This window comes from Typopeltis vanoorti, chromosome 9 (assembly GCF_054136105.1).
Source record: "Typopeltis vanoorti isolate ZY-2024b chromosome 9, IOZ_Tvanoo_1.0, whole genome shotgun sequence".
Classification (NCBI taxonomy): Eukaryota; Metazoa; Arthropoda; class Arachnida; order Uropygi; family Thelyphonidae; genus Typopeltis; species Typopeltis vanoorti.
In genome coordinates this window covers 97,561,346-97,586,815 of record NC_143557.1, presented here as the reverse complement: position 1 = coordinate 97,586,815, position 25,470 = coordinate 97,561,346, and the positions used below count along the sequence as shown (strand labels likewise).

At 37.6% G+C, this 25,470-nt stretch overlaps 1 protein-coding gene across 5 annotated transcripts in view; it reads right to left on the bottom strand.

The window, feature by feature from the left end:
* LOC150103284 (uncharacterized) overlaps nt 1-25,470 on the bottom strand; it is a 162,990-nt gene that overhangs the window by 25,721 nt on the left and 111,799 nt on the right. For all 5 annotated transcript variants that reach the window (XM_090397891.1, XM_090397892.1, XM_090397893.1 and 2 more), the window contains one exon: nt 16,260-16,564. In XM_090397891.1, coding sequence (XP_090254017.1) covers nt 16,260-16,564 — 305 coding nt within the window. The remainder of the gene's footprint in view (nt 1-16,259; nt 16,565-25,470) is intronic.

The window sequence follows — 25,470 nt, the reverse complement described above, 5'->3', positions numbered from 1 at the left end:
ATATGAATTGTCATTAATAAATAAGTTAAACAGTCAGAGACAAAGACAGAATCCTTCAGCATGCTGCTGGTTATGTTCCTTTACTTGAGCACTGCTCCATCTCCCAGATTAAACTTTCTGGTATCATTCAAACAACCAATCTCCTTCATCTGAATAATGTATTATTCATTCTGATCTCCTATCTTGTCTACAAATCTGTCACATGGTAATCCATCAAATGGCATCACTTGATTATAAAATGCAAATAGATTGCTAATGCCAGACTATCATTCACAAGCTCATGCTAAGCATCAGAGAGAATCTTGTGCATAGATTTGTCTGAAATTGGAAACATCCCTAATACTATTTTTGTATAGTATCAGTATTTTGGTTTATTTTACTCGCTGGGGGACCTTCCCTATAGCAAGACTCACTAAACAACCAGGTTAATAGTGTAGGCAACTCTTTTACACATTCCCTAAAAATACATGGTGATATGTCATCCATTCCCACAGCCTTTTAACATCCAGCCTACTCAACACTTCAATACGTCTATGGTTCTTTACATCACTTTCAGACCTAGCATGTGCTGCTCTTCTAGGAGATTCATAGCATCTTCATGCCAATATGTTACATCCTCACAAAGTATTCAGTAAATAATTATTTACATCATTCTTGTCCAAGATAAAAGCAATAATCTGTCCTGTTATCTCATGATTTCTGAGAAGATATCATTAAATATTTCAACCTTGTAATATTATTATTATTATTATTCAGGCCTCCATGGAGTCAAAAGACTCATCGTGGGAGGTCCTTCCTAAGAACATAGTCTGTCAAGACTCATCGAGGGGAGGTCCCCCCCTTAAGAAACACAAAGTCTATCATACCACTCCTTAAACTCATTGACCGTTCTCGCCCTCACCACTCCATCAGGCAATGCATTCCACGGCTCAACCACCCTCCACGCAAAGAAACCACTCCTCACCCTCTTGCTCACAGTTTCCTTTCGTAACTTACAGGGATGGCCTCTTGTCATCACTCCTTCCTGCTGTTCAACCAAGCGAAAGAACTCCCCAGTGTCAACCCTGTAACCACCTCTCAACAGTTTAAAAGTCTCAATCATATCACCTCTCCTTCTTCTATCCACCAAACTCTGCAGTCCACATTCCCTCAGCCGATCCTCATAACTATCCTTGTACAGTCCTGAAACCTTTGTATCCTTTCCACAGTTAATTTATCCCCTTCAAATCCTGGGGACCAAATCTGAGAACAATAGTCCACGTGTAGTCTGATCAGAGACTTATACAACGGAATGATAACCCTCTTAGCTCTGCAGGTCAGTGTACTTCTCATAATTGAAGCAATCCTCTGTGTTACCTTCACCACCTTTGCAAAATGTCCCCTAAACTTCAGGTTTCTATCAATCATTAATCCCAGATCTCTTGTCTGCCCTACTTCCTCCAGTATAACTCCTCCCATAGAGTATGCAGCATCCCATCGATGTTACCCAAACCTCAAGACCTTACATTTTGCTGCATTAAATTGACACCTCCCATTCATTTGCCCATCTATCTAGCTTATTCAAATCCTCTTGCAGGGCTACCACATCTGCACTATTACTAATAATCCTTCCCAGCTTCGCATCATCCGCAAACAACTGAATATCCCCTTGCAATCCACTGGCAATGTCATTGATATAAAGGTTAAACAATATAGGTCCTAGTACTGAGCCCTGTGGGACCCCACTTGTAACCCTCTGTCTCCTTGAAACTGCTCCACCATACACAACTCTCTGATACCTATCAGACAGCCAATCCTGAATCCAGTTGACCAATCTGACATCCAGACCCATGTGCTGCAACTTAAATATCAGCTTATCATGTGGCACCCTGTCAAATGCCTTTGCTAAGTCTAAGAAAATTGCATTATATGTCTTTCCCTCATCTAATGTTTTTGTAACTTTATTATAAAAGGCTAGCATATTGCTAAAACAAGAGCACCCTTTCACAAATCCATATTGACTCTCACAGATAACATTACCCTCATCTGCCCAATGCTGTATACGGTCCCTCACTACTTTCTCCAAGATCTTAACAACTACTGATGACACACAGACTGGCCTATAATTAGACACTTCCAGTCTGTTACCACCCTTAGGCAATGGCACTATCTTACCTTCCTTCCATTCCCTGGGCACCTTTCCTGCATCCAGACTTTCATTGAAAAGCCAGGTTAAAGGCACTGTCAGTTCCCTAGCACATTCTCTCAAAACTCATGGTGAAATACCATTCAGTCCTAAAGCTTTACTGACATCCAGAGTACTCAGTATCTGAAACACATTCTCCTCCTGTACCTCTAAACTTCGAACCAGCTCTATCCCTCTAGCATTAAAACTGACTCCTCTAGGATGAAATACTCCAATAAAGTGTTCCTTGAACAATTCCACTATGTCCTCTTCATCAGTCGCTCTATTCCCATTTTTATCCCACAATATCATTCTTCCACAGTCATTTCTTCTCCTATTGGCCACATAGCTAAAAAATTCCCTAGGATTTTCTTTGGATCTTAGAGCCAATCTCATCTCATATTCCAGTTTTGCTTTCCTTACCACACTTGTCACTCTTCTGGCCTGTGTCTTATATTCTTCATGCATCTTCTCTTCACCTGTCTCCTTATATCTCTTCCATAGCCTCTTTTTCACATGCAATTCCTGTTTAATATTGTTTGTCATCCACTTTACTTCAAATTGTGTCCTCTTCTTCACTCGTGGTATACAACTTACCATTGCTGCTAACAAATATTCTTTCACAATTTCCCACACACTAATGATATCCCAGTCTTCCAATTCCTCCCTCCATGAAACTTCCCAAAGTTGACGTCTAAGACTATTATAATCACCTGCATTATAATTCCACATAAGTTCCTGTCTCTTTGATACTCTTGCATGTCTATTCATTTTCCAAGTCAAAACCATATGGTCACTCTCTCCAGCTGGTGGGAGAGATGTCATCTCAGTTATTATCAACTCTTCTGATGCTATAACCAAATCCAAAACTCTTGAACCTCTTGTTCCCTCTGTTACATGTTGCCTAAGACATTTGTCCCTCAAGAATTCTAGAAATTCCATTCCCCTATTGCTACATGCATCTTCCTCTCTACAATTTATACTACTGTAGTTAAAATCTCCCATAACAATCATTCTTCTTGCACTTGCCAAACTTAGCTGTCTAATCATCTCCTGGTCCCCATCCTCTGTGCTCCTGGGTCTGTAGCAACACCCCACTAAATATCCTGTCTTGCCTACCTCTACCTCACACCATATGCTCTCAAAATCATTTGTCTCACTTCCTTCCAAAGCCTCCACTCTTAGAGGACATAGGTCATCACTTATCATAAGCAGTACCCCACAACCATGCTTTCCCCTCCTATCCTGACGAAAAATGCTGTACCCAGTGACTTCTATTCCTGTTATTATATCCCCTTCTGTCAACCACGTCTCAGTGATCCCAATAATTTTTGGCCATGCTGATGCTATCTGCGCCACCAATTACTCTCCCTTATTCCGGATACTCCTGGCATTAGTATAAAGCATATAAATGCTATTGTTTCTATACCCAGCATTATTCCTTCTAGACTCCACTGGGCTCAGTGTTACCTGACATCGTCTCCCTTCTCCCAAGTATCCAATCCCACAAGAGGCCACCCCTGCTATCATCCTCCCTGGGACACACTGACTCGTTCAGAACAGCAATGTCTTCAGATGCCTACGTCCTTCCTCATTCAAATGTAAGCGGTCTCTCGCATAAAATTCCTCTCTTTCCTCAAACGCACTCCAAGCATCCACATATACCAGTCCTCTCTTGTCACACATTCTCGCTATTATGCCATTCAATATCACCGCTCTTCTGCTCAGCTCATCATTATCATACCTAGGCAACACGCACACTATTTTTTTCCTCTCTCTGTCTTCTTCCGTACAGCCTCAAGCAAAAATCTCATATCTCTCGCTGCCCGACTTACATTACCACTCAAATCATTTGTTCCTACCATCACAATCATCTCATCCACCCTTTCACCTCTCTTAATTGCCATAGCCACCCTTTCTATTGTTCCTCCTGGCAAACACTCCTCACGCATCCTATCTTGAACACCACGGATCATTGAGTCACCATACATTATACCTCTTACCATTCTCTCTCTCCTATTGTTTCCATTCTCTCCTCTTCTTTCACTCCCATAGGTCTCTCTCATTCCCTCTCCTCTACTGCTATTCTCTCTCTCTTCTAGCATTCCCATACCTCTCTCTCCTACTGTTTCCATTCTCCCCTCTTCTAGCACTCCCATACATCTCTCTCATTCCCTCTCTCCTACTTTTTCCATTTTCTCCACTTCTAGCACTTCCATATCCCTCTCTCATTCCGTGTCTCCTACTGTTTCCATCCTCTCGTCTTCTAGCATTCTCATACCTCTCTCTCATTCCATCTCTCCTACTGTTTCCATTCTCTCCTCTTCTAGCACTTCTTAAAATATATTTAGGATCTACACTGAAAAAATAAATACCATCAACAACTTGATGACTTTCTCTTTCCATCAACTATCAGATACTTTGTGGTTGTAATATGTAGATGTTATTTTTGTGATTTGGTTCTGTATACACAGCGATTTTAATTTCTTCCTATAACAAATAAACACTTCACACCAGAAAGAGAATTATGGCTATATACCAATTCCTTAACACATTAATTTGACTTGGATCTGATGGTTCTTTATCATTCTTGCTCACAAATCAACTTTACTGAACATATATAGTCTATCTTTTTTTATAACCAGTATAGAAACAATGAAATCATGGCTGTAATGAGCAAAAAGCCATAATGATTATAATTTGTGCATTATTATTATGTGCATATTCCCAAACAATTGCTCACTTTTATAATGAGCAATTGTATTACAGTATGGAATTTATACATACTGTATAAATCCCATATATCCTCAAATCCTCAAAATTTATACATCCTGTATAAATTTTGGCATCTATGCAAACAATCTTAACTGCTTGGATAGTTCTTAGAATACCCATTTCTTAAAATAAACAGAAAATGAAAGGAGTGACTTAGCTTTTATGAACATCTGCATTCTTCCATCTAGCCTCTGTCCCTCCTCCCTTATTTTACCCAAACACTGCCATGAGTGTAAAATCAGTTAAAAATGAATCCTTCCATCAAAAACATGTCTACTAAAAGAAAGTGTCTCTCAGTTCATGAGAAAGTTTAAATTATTCATGCGTTAGAACATGGTGCGAAAACTGTTGAAGTGTGTAAAAAGTTTTCTTAGTCCTCTTCAACAATATAGACATTCTGGAAAAATAAAGATGTTTACATATCAGAAGTGGAAACAAACAAAAAGTAAATAAAATTAGAAAGCGCGAGCTTACCAACATTGATGAAGCATTGCTTCGATGGTGCACTACGAAAAGAAGTACCAGATTCTCAATAGACAGTCTGCCCTTGAAGGCTCGAGCTGAAAAATTTGCTAACAATTTGGATGCAATGAATTTATATGTAACAACTGCTGGCAATTGATCATTAAATAAATTATTCTATTATATTCTATTCCCTTAGCTATACGGCTGGTGGGGGTAGCTATATGCTACCATGCGGGAAATGATTATGAGCAAGGTGGTTCCCCGCTGCCTTCCTTGCCGTACTATATCCTATGACTGTAGCATGTGTGTTCACGGAGCCAGTTTGCCTGCTTGCGGGATGAAAACCCCAGATAAACTGGTGGAAAAAACCCTGCTGTCCATGCCCAAGACTGGCTAACTTAGCTATGGCTGAAGAAGAAGATCCTTAAGATCCTCATGTCGTCAATAGGAATCAAACCTTGGACACTCCTTCCCCAGGCATACGGTTGCGAACCACATAGCCACTAGGCTAACCGCGCAGACAAGAATATTAAATAAATAAATTATTTATTTAATATTCTTGTTATTCATTTCATGCAGTATCATATCAGACAAATATATCTTCTTCAAAACATACAGAATATCATAGATCAATATAGACTCCCAAACATTCCTGGTCATTGCAAGGTGTTGGCAGGAATCCCATTCCACATATATATACATATATATATCAGTGGCGTCGCATGCCCATTTCGGTTGGGTGTGCTGTTGTGTGGGTTATGCAACCCGTGCTACAAATTTCACATCAATTTGACCGCATGTATGGGCATGCGTCTGCAGAAAATTTTCCCGGGGGAGGGAAGCTTGAAAGCTTGGAGACAAATAATTACATCAATAAATTTTTATAATTATTGATTTAATTAAATAATTACATGAATAAACGTCTTTTAGCATTTTTTTGATGTAATTATTTGTCGTGGAAACCATAAATACATTATTTTCATTTTGCATCGATTTTAATTATCTTTAATTCTTGGGGGAAAAAAAGTATTCAGAATTAATAGTTTTTAGCTAGCACAATTTCATATATAAAAAAAATTGACCGGCATATTTTATTAAAAATCAACTAATTAATTAATCCAAAATCCTAAATTAAATTACATACACTTACCTTTTAAAAATGTATTTTTCTGTTTAAATTGGTTTCACTATAAATTTACAATTCACACTTCACTCAGTGACTCACTAGACACAGAGGGCAAACAAACTGGTCTCTGTTCACAACAGTAATGAACATTTTTTTCACAAATCAGAAAAAGATGAACCAAAAACAGGAACACATGTTTTATTGCTGCAATAAAACAAGTGTTCTATGGCTATCCTGCCGTGGGCCGAAACAGGCCAACCCATAATAAAATTTTAAGACAGACAAAGTGTCCCAGGGTCAAGGGTATAAGATTACATATCTCAATCACTTTTACGATTATAATTGTGCAATTTTTTACTCGATCCCAGGGGGAAGTGCCCCATTTGCCTGTCCATCCTCTGCAGACACCCATGACCACGTGATTGCATTTTTATCGATCTATGAAAGTTTTGAGAGTGCATAGCACATCAGTGCTCATCTTAATTGGTCCAATGCAATTAATTGTGCAGGATAACTTTGAATATTTGTGCATAGAGTGGGGGAATCTGTTTGTTTTAGGATTTATTAGAAAACAACAATGAAGGGGAATGCTATATTTGGTTGGTATATTTGAAATACTCAAAAATGAAAATATGTGAATCATTTATAAGACATGTAAGAATAGGAAAGAATAAGTGTGAGTAGAAACACTTTCATTAATGGTAAACGAATTATTAATAATTATCATTTGTGATTATATGTGTCCTATAAGTTGCTGGGTATAGCGAATAGCACAATCCTATAAAGTCTAAACATGAATAAGTGAATTTATGATGGCAAAATTAAAATAAAAAAAACTTATGAAGAGAGAGTATTGCAGGAATAAATATGGTTTGATGGAGCAGCAAATCATCTCGTAAAATTTGTTGCATATGTTATGTGTATTTCTCTGGTTTGTGTATATTTTGTTCCGTTTTCCAAGAATTTTATTTTGTTTACTGAGACTCAGTATACATAACATCTGATCATTATTGGAATTATCCACACTTTTGGGAATCCTATATTCGTTAGTTTTTTTATTTTTTAGTATCAGCAGTTCTTCTGTCTTATCAATCTCACATATGCTGGCATTTGTTGTTGTAGATCAACAACGTCATATAATACACAGAATATTAATTTTTATTCAGGAATAGATATTTTTTTACTGTCTGTTGTTTCCGAAGACTAGAATAAAAATGTCTCTATACCATTAAAAAACTTTTAAAAACTCAACAGATGCTATACTGCACAAGCAAAAGAAAAAAAAAATTAGCATTTTTCTCCTAACATCCACTTTCAAATTTTCAGTTCCAGAAAACATGTGTAGCAGCTGTTTGTAATACAGCCATCGGATACAGAAAGAGCTCATCTCATGACAAGTGACAACATTCAATTGGATTGGTTGACATAATAACCAATCACAGCCGCAAGGTGCTGGGTGAGCTCAAAATGTTAGCTCACCCAGCCTCACCTTCTCATCAGTTTAAAAATACTAAAATGCTAAGAATTTGACCTGCTGCACCCTCTTTACATCTTTTCAAAGGGCTCAATGGTGTATGCATTTCGATAGCACACCCGGGCTATTAACACAAATGTGACGCAATGTTTACGCGTCGAAAAGTGCCCTCACTTATGAAACACTAATGCTTTATTACCCTCGTGAAGAGGACAATGAAGCATTAGTATACTGTGTTCAAGTTTAGGAATCGCACGAAGTCTGCAAACAATTGGGGGAGTCTTTAACGGGAATAAATGCAAAAATATAATATCGGTGATACTGATATTTTGTGGATGAACACCGCACACCTAGCACACCCGGAATATTCGCCCCTGATATATATATATATCAAAAGATTTTTGGAATATATATATATATATATCAAAAGATTTTTGGAATATGCTCAGATTCTGAAGCTCTCTCTGGTAAATTCATTTAGGTTCCTCAAATTTGCTAACTTTTTGCCTTCTGTTTTGGATGGAACCCTCTCTAATCCTGGCATATATCAACTGTCATGCTCTTGTAGCCATTCTTATTATGGATAGAATAAATGGCATGCAGAGACATCTCTAAGCATCAGTTACACCTGGTTTAGTTACCTTGCTCCATAAGCCAGAGAACATTAAGTTAATACCAGTCATAGGATGTGATAGCACAAAACTAAACTATTAACAAAACTATGCAATAACACAAAACTGTTAACCAAACTATGTGAGAACAGCAAACTATTAAACACCTCTGCAGTGCAGTGCAGTGCAGTACAGTGCAGTTCAAAGGATGATATGACAATGCACCCTTAAACTAGAAAAAGACCTGAGCTCAATTTTCACCATAACAAGAACAATATTTATGTGGGCTTTTTCATTTCTTTCTCCCAGAAATTTGAGTTTTTCATCCGGCATGTAGTAGAGGTAAATCAGAGAACATAAGCAATTAACAGACAAAAATACTGTTGATGGATGGTGCACAGATGGAGTAGTGTGTGTGTGTAGATGATGATGTATGCAGATGGAAGATTAAGTGGTGGATGGGGGTATCCTCCTACAATGAGTCACTGAATTCCTTGGAGGCATTACATGATTAGTTTTCTGTTTTAAATATAAATCTAACCATCCTTTTAAGGAAAATTCTAGATGCATCAGTGGAAAATACCTTTGCTTTTTAAATATTGTAAGTAAAACTAATTTAGTAATTATTATTAAATCAGACCTCCATGGAATCGGAGGCTCATCATGGGACTAATATCTACTTTGCTTTTGATGTATATTTTTTTCAGCAGAAATGCTATACGGGTATCCCTTGCTTAACACGGGATTTGATTAATGCGGCGAAATTAATTCTGGCAATCCCTTGATATACGCGGCAAGAATTTTGATTAACGCGCCTTTAACCCTGCGGAGCTCGCAGCTGATCTGACAGATACATGCAAGATGTTTAATATATATATTCTTACACAATTCAGTGTATAGTTTGGAGGTCATGAGTAGCTGTGCATTCATATGTTACGAGTGATATTCCACACTGTTTTTTGCTGTCAGTTTGGTTTAACACGTTATATAAAGGTTTGTGATATTTGACAGTAAATTGTATCTGAGAGATACCGCGACCTCCGATGTCAGTATAGTATGGTTTAGTTGTTGTTTTTTTTAATTCTTTTTTCAATAATTTCTAGATTGTAACTGAAAATAAATAAACCATCATGTATTACTGAAAAAATAGAGCCAAAGACTTATTTATCATACTGTTCTCTAGAAGATGTGCTTTACGTTATGGAAAATACTAAGGAAAGTGATCTGGAGCTTACTCCACCTTTACTATGAGTTGCCCATAAGGTTGCTTATGCTTGCATCCACCAAAACTTTCAGTTTCTATATATTCGGCATGAAACTCTTGTAGTTTCTATATTTGGCTATGAAATAATGTTGGATTCAATATTAACTGAATTTGTACCATCATGTATTATATTTGCAGTGTTTTTTCTTTATGTTTCATTGCTCATTTGCCGAGATCTGGAGAGTCATTTTGCTTATTATCGTAACTGTGCAAACGACTCTTGACTTCTTTTGATAAAAAAACTGCAGTAAATAATGTAGGTACAAGTATTTATTAAACATTTACTTTGCATTCATTTTTTATCTTTCCTAAAAGAGTACCATATAAAACGAATTATTAATGCAGTAATCAATCATGAACGAATTGTAATTTTTACCATTGTTTATTAGATTTGATTAATGCAATTTTGATATACGCAGTAACATCGAGGGATTAATTAACCATGTTAATCGAGGGATACCTGTATACTTCTTGTGTGTTTGCATCAACACTTGGAAAGGAGGGCAATGCTGATGGGGGAGTTATAAATGAATGAGGATCAGGAGAAGAGACAGTGCATGGAAACAAAGAGAAAGTGAATTTCTAGAGTTTCTGTGGAATTAACTACTTTAGATTATTGAAAGTTCTGTAGCCTTCTAACATCAATGATATGGGAGGGAATTATTATTAATGGGAAAGAGGTTGACAGAGCATGGGAATTAGGACACATCTGACACAGTATGCTCAATGTATACAAAGAGTGAAGTGAATAAATAAAATGTGAGTCAAAAAGATGATCACAAGTAATGAAAGTATACAAGCAGTATGGGAAAACAAGTGTTATAAGATAGTCTAATGGCTCTCCAGCCAAGTGGCTCTGGGTTTGAATCCTGCCAGGTGCATGGGTGTTTGTGATTGTCATACTAACTGTTTACCATATATACTGCTGTAACCTGTTTCCTGGTGCAGTATGACCTGTGATGTCTTATTATTATTATTATCCAAAGACCCACATGGAGTAAAAGACTCATCTAAGAGTTCCTTTTGTCATACATACAGTTCATCATACCATGCCTTAAACACACTCAAATTCTCTGCAGACACCACACTCTCAGGCAAGGCATTCCAATCATTCACAACTCTGCATACAAAAAACTTGCTTCCCACTCCCCTACTCACACCCTCCTTATACAGCTTCCAGGGATGTCTTCTGGTTCTCCCGTGATCTCATACCATCTGCTATAAAACCTCTCCAACAATGATTACTAACTTCTAGGTCTCTATTATATCACCCCTCTTCCTCCAATCCACTAGACTCTGTGAATTGCATCTTCTCAACCTTTCCTCATATTCGACATTCCACAAATCAGAAACTACCTTAGTAAGTAATCTCTGGACCCTTTCCAATATCTCTTCATCCTTTTGAAAACCAGGTAATCAAATCTGCGCACAAAAGTCCATGTGTGGCCTAATCAAAGCCTTATACGATGGAACAAGAATCTCCTTACTCTACAAGTCAGTGTTCTCTGCATCATTCCCAGAATTCTTTATATTGTCCTCACAATTTTGGCAATGTTTCCATTACATTTCAGATCCTTATCTGCTATCACCCCAAGACCTCTTATTTCCTCCACCTCCAACAGTATATCCTCACCAAGCATAAATTCTACATCCCATCTTTGTTTCCCAAATTTTAAAACCTTACATTTTGCAATATTGAACTCCGATCCCCATTCACTCAATTTATTCAAGTCTTCTTGTAAGGCCACGACATCTATACTCTTCATAGTTTGTCCCAACTGTGCATCAACTGCAAACAACTGAATATCCCATCCAAATCTTTGCCAATATCATTAACATACAGGTTAAATAGCAATGGCCCTAAAACAGACCCCTGAGGCACACCACTAGTGACTTTCCTCTTCCTGGATACTGCTCCCCCTATACAACTTGCTGATACCTATCAGATAGCCAGTCTCCGATCCAATGCACTACTCTAATATCAACCCACATCCGCTTTGACTATCAACTTATCATGCAGTAATCTATCAAAAGCTTTTGCAAAATCTAAGTATACTACTATGTGTCCCTCTCCTCTATCCAAGGAAGTCGTCACCTCATTGTAATAAATAAGTAGATTACTAAAACATGACCTCCCTTTAGCAAATTCATGCTGTTCATCAAAGATATTGCCAAAATTGTGAGGACAATATAAAGAATTCTGGGAATGATGCAGAGAACACTGACTTGTAGAGTAAGGAGATTCTTGTCCCTTGTTGTCAACCCAATTCTGGATCCTAGTTCTCACTGGCACATTCCTTCAGAATATGTGGTGATATATTATCAAGTCTCACAGCCTTATTAACATCAAGTTTGCTCAATTCCCCATACACCTATTGCTCACTTACAGTCATTCTCTCCTCCCCATCATCAACTGCTTTCAATCTCTCCATGATGTCACATTCACAAGAATGAAAGACCTTTATGAACTACTTATTAAGTATCTCCACTATATCTTCCACAACAGTTGTCCTTATACTATTTTCTCCAATCAATGTAATCTTTCCATAATCATTCTTTTTTTTTTTGCTGGATACATATCGAAAGAACTCCTTAGGATTATTTTTGGCTTCATTAGTCAACTGCTGCTGCTCACACTTCATTTTTGCTACCATTACCAACCCAAGTCACCCTTCTTGCCTGGTTTTTGTAATGCTCATAGAATTGGTTATTACCACTTCTCTTATGCTGCCTCTGTAATGCCTTTTTTTCTGTGTAGCACATGCTTAATTTGTTCATTCATCCATTTCACACCTACCTTATTTAACCTTCTGACCCTTGGAATAGATTCAGACATTGCTTCTACTAGATAGTTCTTGAATATCCCCAAGCTGCATTGATCTCTTTTCTAGCTAACTCCTCATCCCATGTTACACCTGCAAACTGTCTCCTGAGCTCTTCATAATCATAGCCTTGTAGTTCCACATATACCCTTTTCTCACAGAGGTCCTCACATTGCTGGCAACCACGGTAATCACTTCATGGTCACTCTCACCAACTGGAGGGTGATTTGAAACCTTATTTATAATTACATCCTGTGATGAGATGATCAAATCCAAAACCCTCAATCCTCGTGTGCCCTCTGTTACATACTGTCTGAGGTAGTTGTCCTTCAAAAACTCAAGAAACTCATTTTCTTTACTTCCAGTTGCTATCTCATCATCCCAGTCTATATTACCATGGTTAAAATCACCCTTTTCTTATTTGCTTGGCTAATTTCATTATACTGTACATTTCATAGTCACTACCATCCACATTATCAGGTCTAACAACATCCAACTAAGTATTTCATTCTATTCACCTCTATCTCACACAATACTGATTCAAAACCACTGGCACTATTTCCCTCTTTCATCTTTACTCTGTATGGACATAACTCTTTCTCTATTATCAATAGCACTCCCCCGTCTCTTTTTACTCTGTCTATCCTCACAAAACACATCATACTCTTCCATCTCTATTTCTATCAGGATGTTATCCTCATCCAACCATGTCTCACTTATTCCAACAATTTTGGGGTGAAGAAACTCAATTGATGCAACCATTTCATTTGCCTTGTTTCTTACACTTCTAGCATTATTCTTATTCCTAGATCTATAGCTAGTTCCACTGATGCCACTTATTTGATGTGACTTCTCCATGCTTAACTTGAGCCATTTCTTTTTCTCCTTATTCATCTTTGAACCTTCTTCAGATCCAACCGTTTTCCCTTGATCCCAGGTCATCCCCTTCCCTTTTTGTATATACATGCATTCACATCCTCTTGGAGTATTTGCCTTTCTCATGCTGCATTCCTCTGTCCATCCTGAGCCTCCCTGTATGTCTTACACACCTGTTCTCTCATTCTCTATACTCATGCTGCTCACTTCTTCATTCACAACCACCTCTTCAATCTCTCTCTTGTCTTACTCTCCCATTCTTCCACATCACTTACCACTTGATCAGATTCATTCTCTGTACTCACTTCTCTACCTTCCAGCAGCAGTCTCTCCAAGTGACTCACACCAAAACCACTCAAATGGTCCATTGCTCCTATACAGTTCACTTCGTTCTTCAAACTCATTCCACACATTAACAAACTGCACTCCTTTTTCCCTCACACATTTCTGCTAACATATCATTCATATGTTATTGTACTTGCTTATTGTCTTTGTGCTATAAAAATCAAAAAGAACTAACTTCCCTATAATCCTTTGAGCCATTTTACATATCCTCTGAACTTCAATTCTCTGTCCACTATTATCCCCATGTTCCTGGCCTCATCAATTTCCTGCAAACTAGTACCATCAATATGATATACCATATGCAACCATTTCAACCCGAACCTTACATTTTGCAATATTAAATTGACAGTCATTATCCTTTACCCACAATGCAAAATTTATTTAAATCATCCTGCAGGATCTCTACAACATCTACGTTTATCTACTATTACTCTCTCTAGATTTGCATCATTAGCCAACAACTAAATATCCCCCTCTTAAATCTTTTCCTATATCATTAATGTACAAATTAGAGTGTAGTGGTCCTAGTATGGAACCCTAAGGTACTCCACTAGTCACCCTGATTCTCCTAGGTTCCACTCCACCATATACCATCTGTCTGTCTGTCAGCCCCCCCCCCAATCCATGCTATTAGTTTAATATCCATTCTCATTTGCTCCATCTTTTGTAATAGTTTTCCATGTGGTATTCTGTCAAATGCCTTTGCTAAGTCCAGCAATATCATGGCATAGCCATTTCCTTTATTAAACTCTGCTGTCACCTTATTATAAAATATGAATAAATTACTAAGACAGGACCTACCTTTTACAAAGCCATGCTGCCCACTATAGAGTATTGCATCCCTATCTACCCAATGTTGGATTTTACCTTTGACTAACTTTTCCAATACTTTAACAATCATTCCTGATATGTGGTCTGTAATTTGCTACCGCTTTCTTGGAGCTGCCTTTATGCAATGGAACTATCTTACCCTCTTAACAAATGTGCTATCTGTTACTGTTGCTGGATTATTACATCCCTGTAAAGGGACAATTTCCTGTAGGAAAAAAAAAAAAAGACCAAATATCCACAACTTTCCAGGGATGTAATAATCAAGCAACAGTAACAGGTGGCACATTTGTGATTCTCATTTGTTTACAATGAACCTAGAGCAGTAGTGCACTCAGGATTTAATTTTTTTTTTTTTGGGGGGGGGGGCAAGAGTAGATGATTTGAGAATACACACTACACATCGCATACGACCTATGACTGAGCATTTGCAATGCTCGCTAATTATAGAAATAGAAGACACTACACAACATAAATTTTTTTAAAAAATGGATTTTTATTAGGAAAAGATTTTTTGAAAATTTTCTAGTGTTTTTTTTCCTTTTTTCTTTGGAGGGGGCCAGGGCCCACTGCCTCCCCCCCCTCTGGGTGCAGCACTGACTTAGAGAGTAAGTCACTTCAAATTCTAGCATGTGGCTTTTAAGGTACATAAGAATAAGAGATATAAAATGTTCTTATGATACAAGGAACATGTGCAGTTGGTACTGTAATGTAATTTATTGTGTTAGCTATGTGGTTGGAATGCTTCATTAAGATCTATTGAATGCTGCCATTATAGTTTGCAGTGTTTTCATGGAAATGCAATTAAATTGCTCATTTGTTTATTGTATTCAGAGATTTTTGAAATGAAAAAGTAAAGGATTGGCATGGAGTTTTGTTTTAAATCCAATAAAATCTTTTTAAGTGTTGTTAACCATCATTATCAGGAAAACTCCAATCATCATCATACCTGGTAAGTTTGGCCAAACATCAGAAGGATGGTAATTGTTTTCTTTGCTTAAAGAGTTGCCTATCAGAAATCTGTTCCTGCATGTTCTTAAGTGTTTCTTATTATACCTTTAAAGGAAAATACTCATGAAAACCACCAGAAAAGTTTTGATGAATTTGCTGTGCATCAGTTTTTCTGAATAAGAATAACAACACAGGTATGTTTCTAACATCCTGTATGCTCCCAAAATATTACTTTCTATGCCTTGTTACTTCCAATTTATAACTAAGTTAACCATATAATTTGTTATTTTCATCTAGCCAGGCACTTTTGGATATATTGCACATATATAAATCTGTATTTGTGGAATACATGATGTCATTTTGCTTTTTGAAAAAAATTCTTATTTTTAAGCATTCTCCAAGTTATTATTGCATTTTATTCATAAACACAAATTGGTGATACATTGGACTACAACAGATATATAACAAGAATACTATGCTATGCTATGCACACAACACAAATAAGCAGATATAAAGTATTTCTAACTTACATTACATATTCTATGAGCTCAGACTTACTTTCACTTTCTTCCAGTTGAGGTTCTTGTTTAATAGTTAATCCCTGTGGTATTTGTACAGATGGCAGATTTAGATTTCCATTGGTCATAATATGCGAATGCTGAGAAATCGATGCAAAGGTGCTAGGATCAGGAAGATTCAAATTTACTTTCTGGTCATCATCATCAGAGCTTTTATAATGTTGGTTATATACAAAAGGAGAATATGTACAGGTTGTTTTTTGTGGTTGCCAAGAAACATGGCTGTTTGCAAGTGCTGAGTAAGTCTGTGACCTTGCTTTTCCTCCTTGTGACCTAGAGGAAGAACTAAAAAAAAAGATAGAGAATATAATTATTTAGAAAATGCATTATAAAAAGGCTTCATGTGACATTAAAATTTATTTAAGAAAGAATAGTGTTATCTATATGTTACAGGCATATTGTGTGTGCTATAAAACTTGAAGAGGTTTTAAAAGTAATAGATAGTTAAAACTGAAAGGATGTCTTTATCTAACTAGATAAAGACATCCTTTCAGTTTTAACTATCTAAAAAAAATTCTGTTTTCAGTAGTAATGTCCAATTATCTTAGTTTTAGGAGGGTCTAATTATTTTAGTCAGGGAAGATTAAAGAAAGTGAAAGATATTAATTAAATAAACAAAAAAAAACACAAAGAAATACATAATTATTTGATCCCCTGATCTTCCACATTCTTGATGCATATATTTGGAACTCTTAGTGACACTATATTTTGGCCAGACAGATGTGTTGAACATGAATAGGAAAAACAAAGCAGGACTCTCCTCACATTCCATTGAAAAGTTTCATTAAATGGATTACAATTCAGCAACAAGCCTTATCAATGTAAAAGTAAACACAAATCTTTTCAAGGATGCAATACTGGTCCAGAAGATAACATCATCAGCAGTTGTTCTCAAATGAGTATGACTGTCTTCCAAAAAACACTGATCTACTGATGAGCCCATAGATAAGTGATTATGCCAGTGCATGGGCTATATGACCTTCCACAATGGTAATGTGTCTCCAGAGTGTACTGATGGTAAAGAAGCATTTCCTCATGGGATCTCACACTCTTTTCACATTCTCTCTTCTTGTACAACCTTACACTTAGCAACACTGAACTGCTATCCCTTCCCCCACTCATCTGTTCCCAAAGAAATCCTATCTTTCTAGAGATCAGAATAGGCTGTTTTTGGGAACAGATGAGTGGAGAAGGGATAGCAACCTATTAATTAAGTAGTAAGTTATTAGTTAATTATTAGTAGTGGTAGGTAATTAAGTAGTAAGAGAGATGGTGAGATGTATGTTGTGGAGTAAAGTAAAAGAGTAGAGTGCTCTCTTGTGATGAGTCCTTGGATTTCTTGAAGGTGTCATGTAATAATCATAATAGCTACAACCACAAATGGCTTCATGGGTGTGCAACCTCTGAGTCACACAGGGCCTCATGCTTCAAGGAGCCTTGTGCTTGGTGCAGAATATAAATATGAAAAATTCATGAATTCTGTTGTATTCAATTATGTAATTTTTTACAATGCAAACAAAAGCAGTAAGCACCATTCATAAAAAATCCTGGAATTTTTAAAAGCACTGAAGGATCTCACTGAAACAGTTTCTGACAATACCATTAAACTTGAAATAGATCCTATATATGAACAATAGCTTTGTTTGAATTTATTCTTAGCTTAGTAGTTTAGTATGAATTTTTGTTAAAAGTAAATTACTACAGAATAAAAGCATACTCATGGACAATGCAATAAAATCTATAAAAATGCAACAAAACATATGCACATTGAGAAGACAATGCAAGTTTTTGAGTCCACAAAATTTCTAGACTTTTTTTTTTTTTTATTTTTACAAAAAAATTTGGGATGCACATTCATATCTTTGCACAGAATCCTGAAACATGTAGAGCTTGTACTGACTACAACACAAGCATAAATCCTCATTGCTCTCCTGAACAAACTTTATATTATTTGCAAAAAACAAGCCTGTCCTGCTCAATAAACATCTCTCATTAACTTTCATATCATCATCAACGTCATATACCATCTTTATCATGAAGGTTGGTAATTGGCAATAGTGTTAGTTACCACTTCCCAAATAAAAAATCTAGTCCTTGCATGTCTGCTAATACACTTTTACTGAACTTCCACAGGTGTAATTCTTTCCCCCATAGCCTGAAAAATTTTCCCCTGTATCTATTCTATAAAACTTCTTTAGTGACTTATGTTTCTATCATATCCACTCTCTTCTGCATATCAACTGATTTTTGCAACTCACAAATAACTCTATTCTCACAGAAATTATTACGCAGACATGATACCATTGTGATCACCCATCACTGTTCATCCCCCAAGAAACCCATATAGCTAAATCTAAACAGAGTTGTCCAGATGGTGTCATATTAAAGCTTTATAAAGAGGATTAATAATTGTTGGTGTGCTTTTCAACATCCATGTGATCCTGTAAGCTATTTTGTCTGCATTTGCAATATGTCAGCTGAATATTAGTTCCCTGTCCACCTTCATCTCAAAATCCCCCTAGTTGCATCAATTTCTTGCAGTGTAATTCCATCAATATGATATATAGCTTGCAATCTTTGCAGCCTATTGAACAAAGCAAAGTGCAAAACTTGACATTTTGGCATATTGAACAGGAAGCTATTATAAGTGTCTTAGCAGATATGTGAGGACTAGAATTTTTATTTGGGAAGTGGTAAATAACAATATTGCCAATTATCAACCTTCATGATAAAGATGGCATATGATGTTTGAACAGACTGACATTGCTGACCATGTCAGCCTGTTCAAACCTGTAGATTAGATTAGATTAGATTAGTGAGTTAGAGATCTTGTAGATTACAGGATCTCTAACTCACTGTTATTTACTGCTGTATTTACTATTATCGGGAAATAACTGAATATTACCCTTCAAATTATCCTTGATATCATTAACATAAATCAAACAGCAGCAGCAGCAGTGCACTGAGTACAGGAACTGAGTACCTACATTCTCTTAAATTTTTCTCTACTGTATACCAATTCCATTTGCTAAAGACATTACTTTTTATCTATCTAGCTTCTTTGTATAAATCCCAACTCCATCTATCCTTAGAATACTACTCTTACATTTTGGGTGGTGTGCCAAAAACCTCTTAAAATTCTCGATAATCTGGAATAGGAAAATTCAGCTAACTGATGAACCTTTTCTCACAAACTCTCTATCCAAGCCACTGTCTCATAAACAGTTTCTGCATTGTGTTATTTCTGCAGATATTTTTATAGGTTCTATTTAGCAAACTTGCATCCATTACTCTTGTAATTTCTACATCACCTAAAATAAAAAGCAACAGCTGCCCAACATCCATTTACAGTTGACTTACTAACCATCAAACCTACTACTCTCACTTATCTTTCATTTCCATCCTCTTTTCTCTGGAACAGCTTCTACATGAAGAATACTTCAAATAAGCTCTTCAAAAACAATATCAATAGACTGTCTTTCTCTTGACCTTCCCCCCCCCCCCCCCCACACACACACATCATTGATTGGCTATTGTTTTTGTGACCTCTTGAATGTGAGAGTGATATAATATATATGTAATGTTATTTTCTAGAATTTTAGACTACCCTCTCCCTCCTCATTAGATGGCACAAACTGCCACACAAATAACTTGTGTGTCAGTTACCTAATTTTTCTCTAAAAAATTACGTAACAAATATTCACTCTTTGTCCCTCTCTGGACAAAGGTTTAAAAAAAATGGAATAATACATTATTATTAATATCATTATTTAACCCTTCTCTATGATGGACTTATTAGACTTGTGGATGGTCTCGCTCAAATAGCAGCATATTCATCATACTATACTCTAAATCACATTCACAAAATTTTCTGTATTAATGCATTCCACTCACACGCTACTCTCTATATAAAAAACATGAAGATTCTACTCATTTCCTTGTTCATCACTTTTTTATACAATTTTTTTCAGCCTCTTCCCATAACTAACATTCCAGAGCATCAATACTATTTAGTCTTTTTGTCTCTAAAGCCCTTGCAAGCTTTCCACATCACAACAGAAACCAAGCCACAAAATATGCACACAATAGTCCATGTGTAGTCTGACAAGTGTCTTACACAGTGGTAGAATGATCTCTTTATCTCTAAAGAAATCATTGTCTCAAAGTAGCGATATACTGTGTAGTCTTTACAACATTTGCGGTTTGCCTTCTGACTTGAGGCCTCTAACATTAAAATTGCAACTTCATTTATCCAAGCTAAAAGATACACTAAATCTTTTTGAAGGAATTGTCATTAGCATCATTCTGTATAACTTTTCTCAACTTTGCAAGACCAGCAAATAACTATATATTGCCTATCAGTCTGCATGAAATATCATAAATAAGTTAAACAGTGGAAGCCAAGAACCTCACAGCATGCAACTGATTAACCTCCTTTTCTAGGACACTGTCTCACAACATCCCACCCTTCATATTCAACTTCCTGGTATCATTCAAACAACCAGTCTCCTGTTCATTTCACCCATCAATATCCCCTCTCCCCCCCCCCCCAAGCCTACACCAACTGGGCAGTGGCATAGCTAGAGCTGTTGCCGCCTGGGGCGGTCCCTGAGTTTGCCGGAAATAAATTAAGTTAGGAAATAAATTAAAACACTATGTTTATTTTTGAAATAAAACTTTAATTTCAACATTCTAAAATGTTATTTTTTCTTGCTTTTCTGTTAGCAAAATCGTTGATGACATTGGCGAAGTCTATTTCATAATAATATAGGTAATTCTTAATCAATTTTATTTAGAAAAACTCCTCTCACAACCAGGTGCACGCCAAGGGCATTTGCCGCCTGGGTGCAAATTTTTATCGGGCGCCCCTAATACTGCATTGTATAATCCAAATTAGATATTAGTTACATAAAATGCCGCCCTATCAATGTTGCCACCCGGGTGCGATGCACTCCTTGCACCCTCAGGTTGGTGCAGCCCTGCTCACAACTAACCACGACTTACAGCAATTATGAGGAAAATTCGCAGTAGTATTACAATATTTGGAAATGAGTTCTCGAAACTGTATTTTAGAATTAATTGTAAAAGTTCAAAAAGGTTCAAAGTACCCCCCCCCCACTAGCTATGCCACTGCAACTGGGTCATATGATAATCTGTGAAATACCTCTGCAAAATTCAAAAATATTACCATACATGAGTTTTCTTTATCCAGCACATTCATCACCTATGTATATCCACCCAATCTTGTATTCCATTCCTAACCGATCTCTATAATACCTTAACCACAACTACAAATACACAGATTAATCTGTAATGGGAAACATCTGAGGCACACTTTGTGCAACAGCATTATTTTGGTCTACTTTCCACTTCTTGGGTGGTGGGAGGAGGGGCAGTCATGGAGTGCTAGACTCCCCAGGGCACAGTCAACTCTTTTATATATTCCCTAAAAGTAATACATAGTGGCACATCATCCATACATTCCCACAGTCTTATTAATATATAGCCTACTGAATGCTTCGAACATATGTTTCCTTCACTTCCAGTTCCTTGACAATTGCTTCCCTTATATGTGTTGCACAGTATCATTCCCACCAGCATGATAAATGCTAACAGAGTGCTCATTAATATTTTCACTATATTTTATTACCTCTCTTCTGCCTTTCTACAAAGCCATGTAATTTACATCACCTCAAGGTTGTCCGATGCCATGATCACCAGAGGCCTGAAGTTCATTGTAAGAAGATCATACAAGTATGATAAAGTGGACAGTGACAAGTAAACATAAAAAAAAAAAAAAAAAAAAAGTAGCTGAACCACTGTATAAGGCCTTAATTCAGACCACACCTTCACTATTGTGCACCAATTTAGTCACATGTTATCTGTGATGATGAGATTCTGGAGAGGGTGTCAAAAAAGAATAACTAGGACAATATTCTGAAGCCTTGATATTGTATTGCACTGCCTCAATCACTGGTCTCTGGTCCCATCTCTTTCTTTATCACCACAGAAACTAGGTGATCAAATTTACACATAATAGTTAGGTTTAGCATGGGCAAGGCTATATATAGTAATATAACTATCTTGTAAATCTCTACTCTTCTCTGCATAAACTAAACTACAATTAATATAACCATTAGAAAATAATTATTATTATTATTATTATTATTCAGGCCTCCAAGGAGTCAAAAGACTCATCGAGGGAGGTCCTTTCTAAGACATAAAGTCTGTCAAGACTCATCGAGGGGAGGTCCCCCCCTGAGAAACACAAAGTTTATCATACCACTCTTTAAACTCACTGACCGTTCTCGCTCCCACCACTCCATCAGGCAATGCATTCCACGGCTCAAACACCCTCCACACAAAGAAACCACTCCTTACCCTCTTGCTCACAGTTTCCTTTCGTAACTTCCAGGGATGGCCTCTTGTCATCACTCCTTCCCGCTAATCAACCAAGCGAAAGAACTCCCCAGTGTCAACCCTGTAACCACCTCTCAACAGTTTAAAAGTCTCAATCATATCACCACTCTTTCTTCTATCCACCAAACTCTGCAGTCCACATTCTCTCAGCCGATCTTCATAACTATCCTTGTACAGTCCTGAAACCATCTTTGTCATCCGTCTTTGTATCCTTTCCACAGTTAATTTATCCCCTTCAAATCCTGGGGACCAAATCTGAGAACAATAGTCCAAGTGTGGTCTGATCAGAGACTTATACAACGGAATGATAACCCTCTTATCTCTGCAGGTCAGTGTCCTTCTCATAATAGCAGCAATCCTCTGTGTTACCTTCACCACCTTTGCAATATGTCCCCTAAACTTCAGGTTTCTATCAATCATCAACCCCAGATCTCTTGTCTCCCCTACTTCCTCCAGTATAACTCCTCCCATAGAGTATGCAGCATCCCATCGATGTTTCCCAAACCTCAAGACCTTACATTTTGCTGCATTAAATTGACACCCCCATTCATTTGCCCATATATCTAGCTTATTTAAATCCTCTTGCAGGGCTGCCACATCTGCACTATTACTAATAATCCTTCCCAGCTTCGCATCATCCGCAAACAACTGAATATCCCCCTGCAATCCACTGGCTATGTCATTGATATAAAGGTTAAACAATATAGGTCCTAGTACTGAGCCCTGTGGGACCCCACTTGTAACCCTCTGCCTCCTGGAAACTGCTCCACCATACACAACTCTCTGATACCTATCAGACAGCCAATCCTGAATCCAGTTGACCAATCTGACATCCAGACCCATGCTGCAACTTAAATATCAGCTTATCATGTGGCACCCTGTCAAATGCCTTCGCCAAGTCTAAGAAAATTGCAGTATATGCCTTTCCCTCCCTCATCTAATGCTCTTGTAACTTTATTATAAAAGGCTAGCATATTGCTAAAACAAGAGCGTCCTTTCACAAATCCATGTTGATTCTCACAGATAACATCACCCTCATCTGCCCAATGCTGTACACGGTCCCTCACTACTTTCTCCAAGATCTTAACAACTACTGATGACACACAGACTGGCCTATAATTAGACACTTCCAGTCTGTTACCACCCTTATGCAATGGCACTATCTTACCTTCCTTCCATTCCCTGGGCACCTTCGCCAAAGCCAGACTTTCATTGAAAAGCCACGTTAAAGGTATTGTCAATTCCCTAGCACATTCTCTCAAAACTCGTGGCGAAATACCATCCAGTCCCACAGCTTTACTGACATCCAGAGTACTCAGTATCTGAAACACACTCTCCTCCTGTACCTCCAGACCTTGTACCAGTCCTATCCCTCTAGCATTAAAACTGACTCCTCTAGGATGAAATACTCCAATAAAGTGTTCATTGAACAATTCCACTATGTCCTCTGCATCAGTCACTCTATTCCCATTTTTATCCCACAATATCATTCTTCCACAGTCATTTCTCCTCCTACTGGCCACAAAGCTAAAAAATTCCCTAGGATTTTCTTTGGATCTTAGGGCCAATCTCCTCTCATATTCCAGTTTCGCTTTCCTTACCACACGAGTCACTCTTCTGGCCTGTGTCTTATATTCCTCATGCATCTCTTCACCTGTCTCCTTATATCTCTTCCATAGCCTCTTTTTCACATGCAATTCCTGTTTAATATTGTTTGTCATCCACTTTACTCCAAATTGCGCCCTCTTCTTCACTCGTGGTATACAACTTACCATTGCTGATAACAAATATTCGTTCACAATTTCCCACGCACTGGTGATATCCCGGCCTTCCAATTCCTCCCTCCATGAAACTTCCCGAAGTTGACGTCTAAGACTATTATAATCACCTGCCTTATAATTCCACATAAGTTCCCGTCTCTTTGATACTCCTGCATGTCTATTCATTTTCCAAGTCAACACCATATGGTCACTCTCTCCAACTGGTGGGAGAGACGTCAACTCAGTTATTATCAACTCTTCTGATGCTATAACCAAATCCAAAATTTTTGAACCTCTTGTTCCCTCTGTTACATGTTGCCTAAGACATTTGTCCCTCAAGAATTCTAGAAATTCCTTTCCCTATTGTTACATGCATCTTCCTCTCTCCAATTTATACTACTGAAGTTAAAATCTCCCATAACAATCATTCTTCTTGCACTTGCCAAACTTAGCTGTCTAAACATCTCCTGGTCCCCATCCTCTGTGCTCCTGGGTCTGTAGCAACACCCCACTAAATATCCTGTCTTGCCTACCTCTACCTCACACCATACGCTCTCAAAATCATTTGTCTCACTTCCTTCCAAATTCTCCACTCTTAGAGGACATAGGTCATCACTTATCATAAGCAGCACCCCACCACCACGCTTTCCCGTCCTATCCTGGCAAAAAATGCTATACCCAGCGACTTCTATTTCTGTTTTTATATCCCCTTCTGTCAACCACGTCTCAGTGATCGCAATAATTTTTGGCCAGGCTGATGCTATCTGCGCCACCAATTCCTCTCCCTTATTCCGGATACTCCTGGCATTAGTATACAGCATATAAATGCCATTGTTTCTATACCCAGCATTATCCCTTCTAGACTCCACTGGGCTCAGTCTTACCTGACATTGTCTCCCTTCTCCCAAGTATCCATTCCCACAAGAGGCCACCCCTGCTATCATCCTCCCTGGGACACACTGACTCGTTCAGAACAGCAATCTCTCCAGATGCCTACGTCCTTCCTCATTC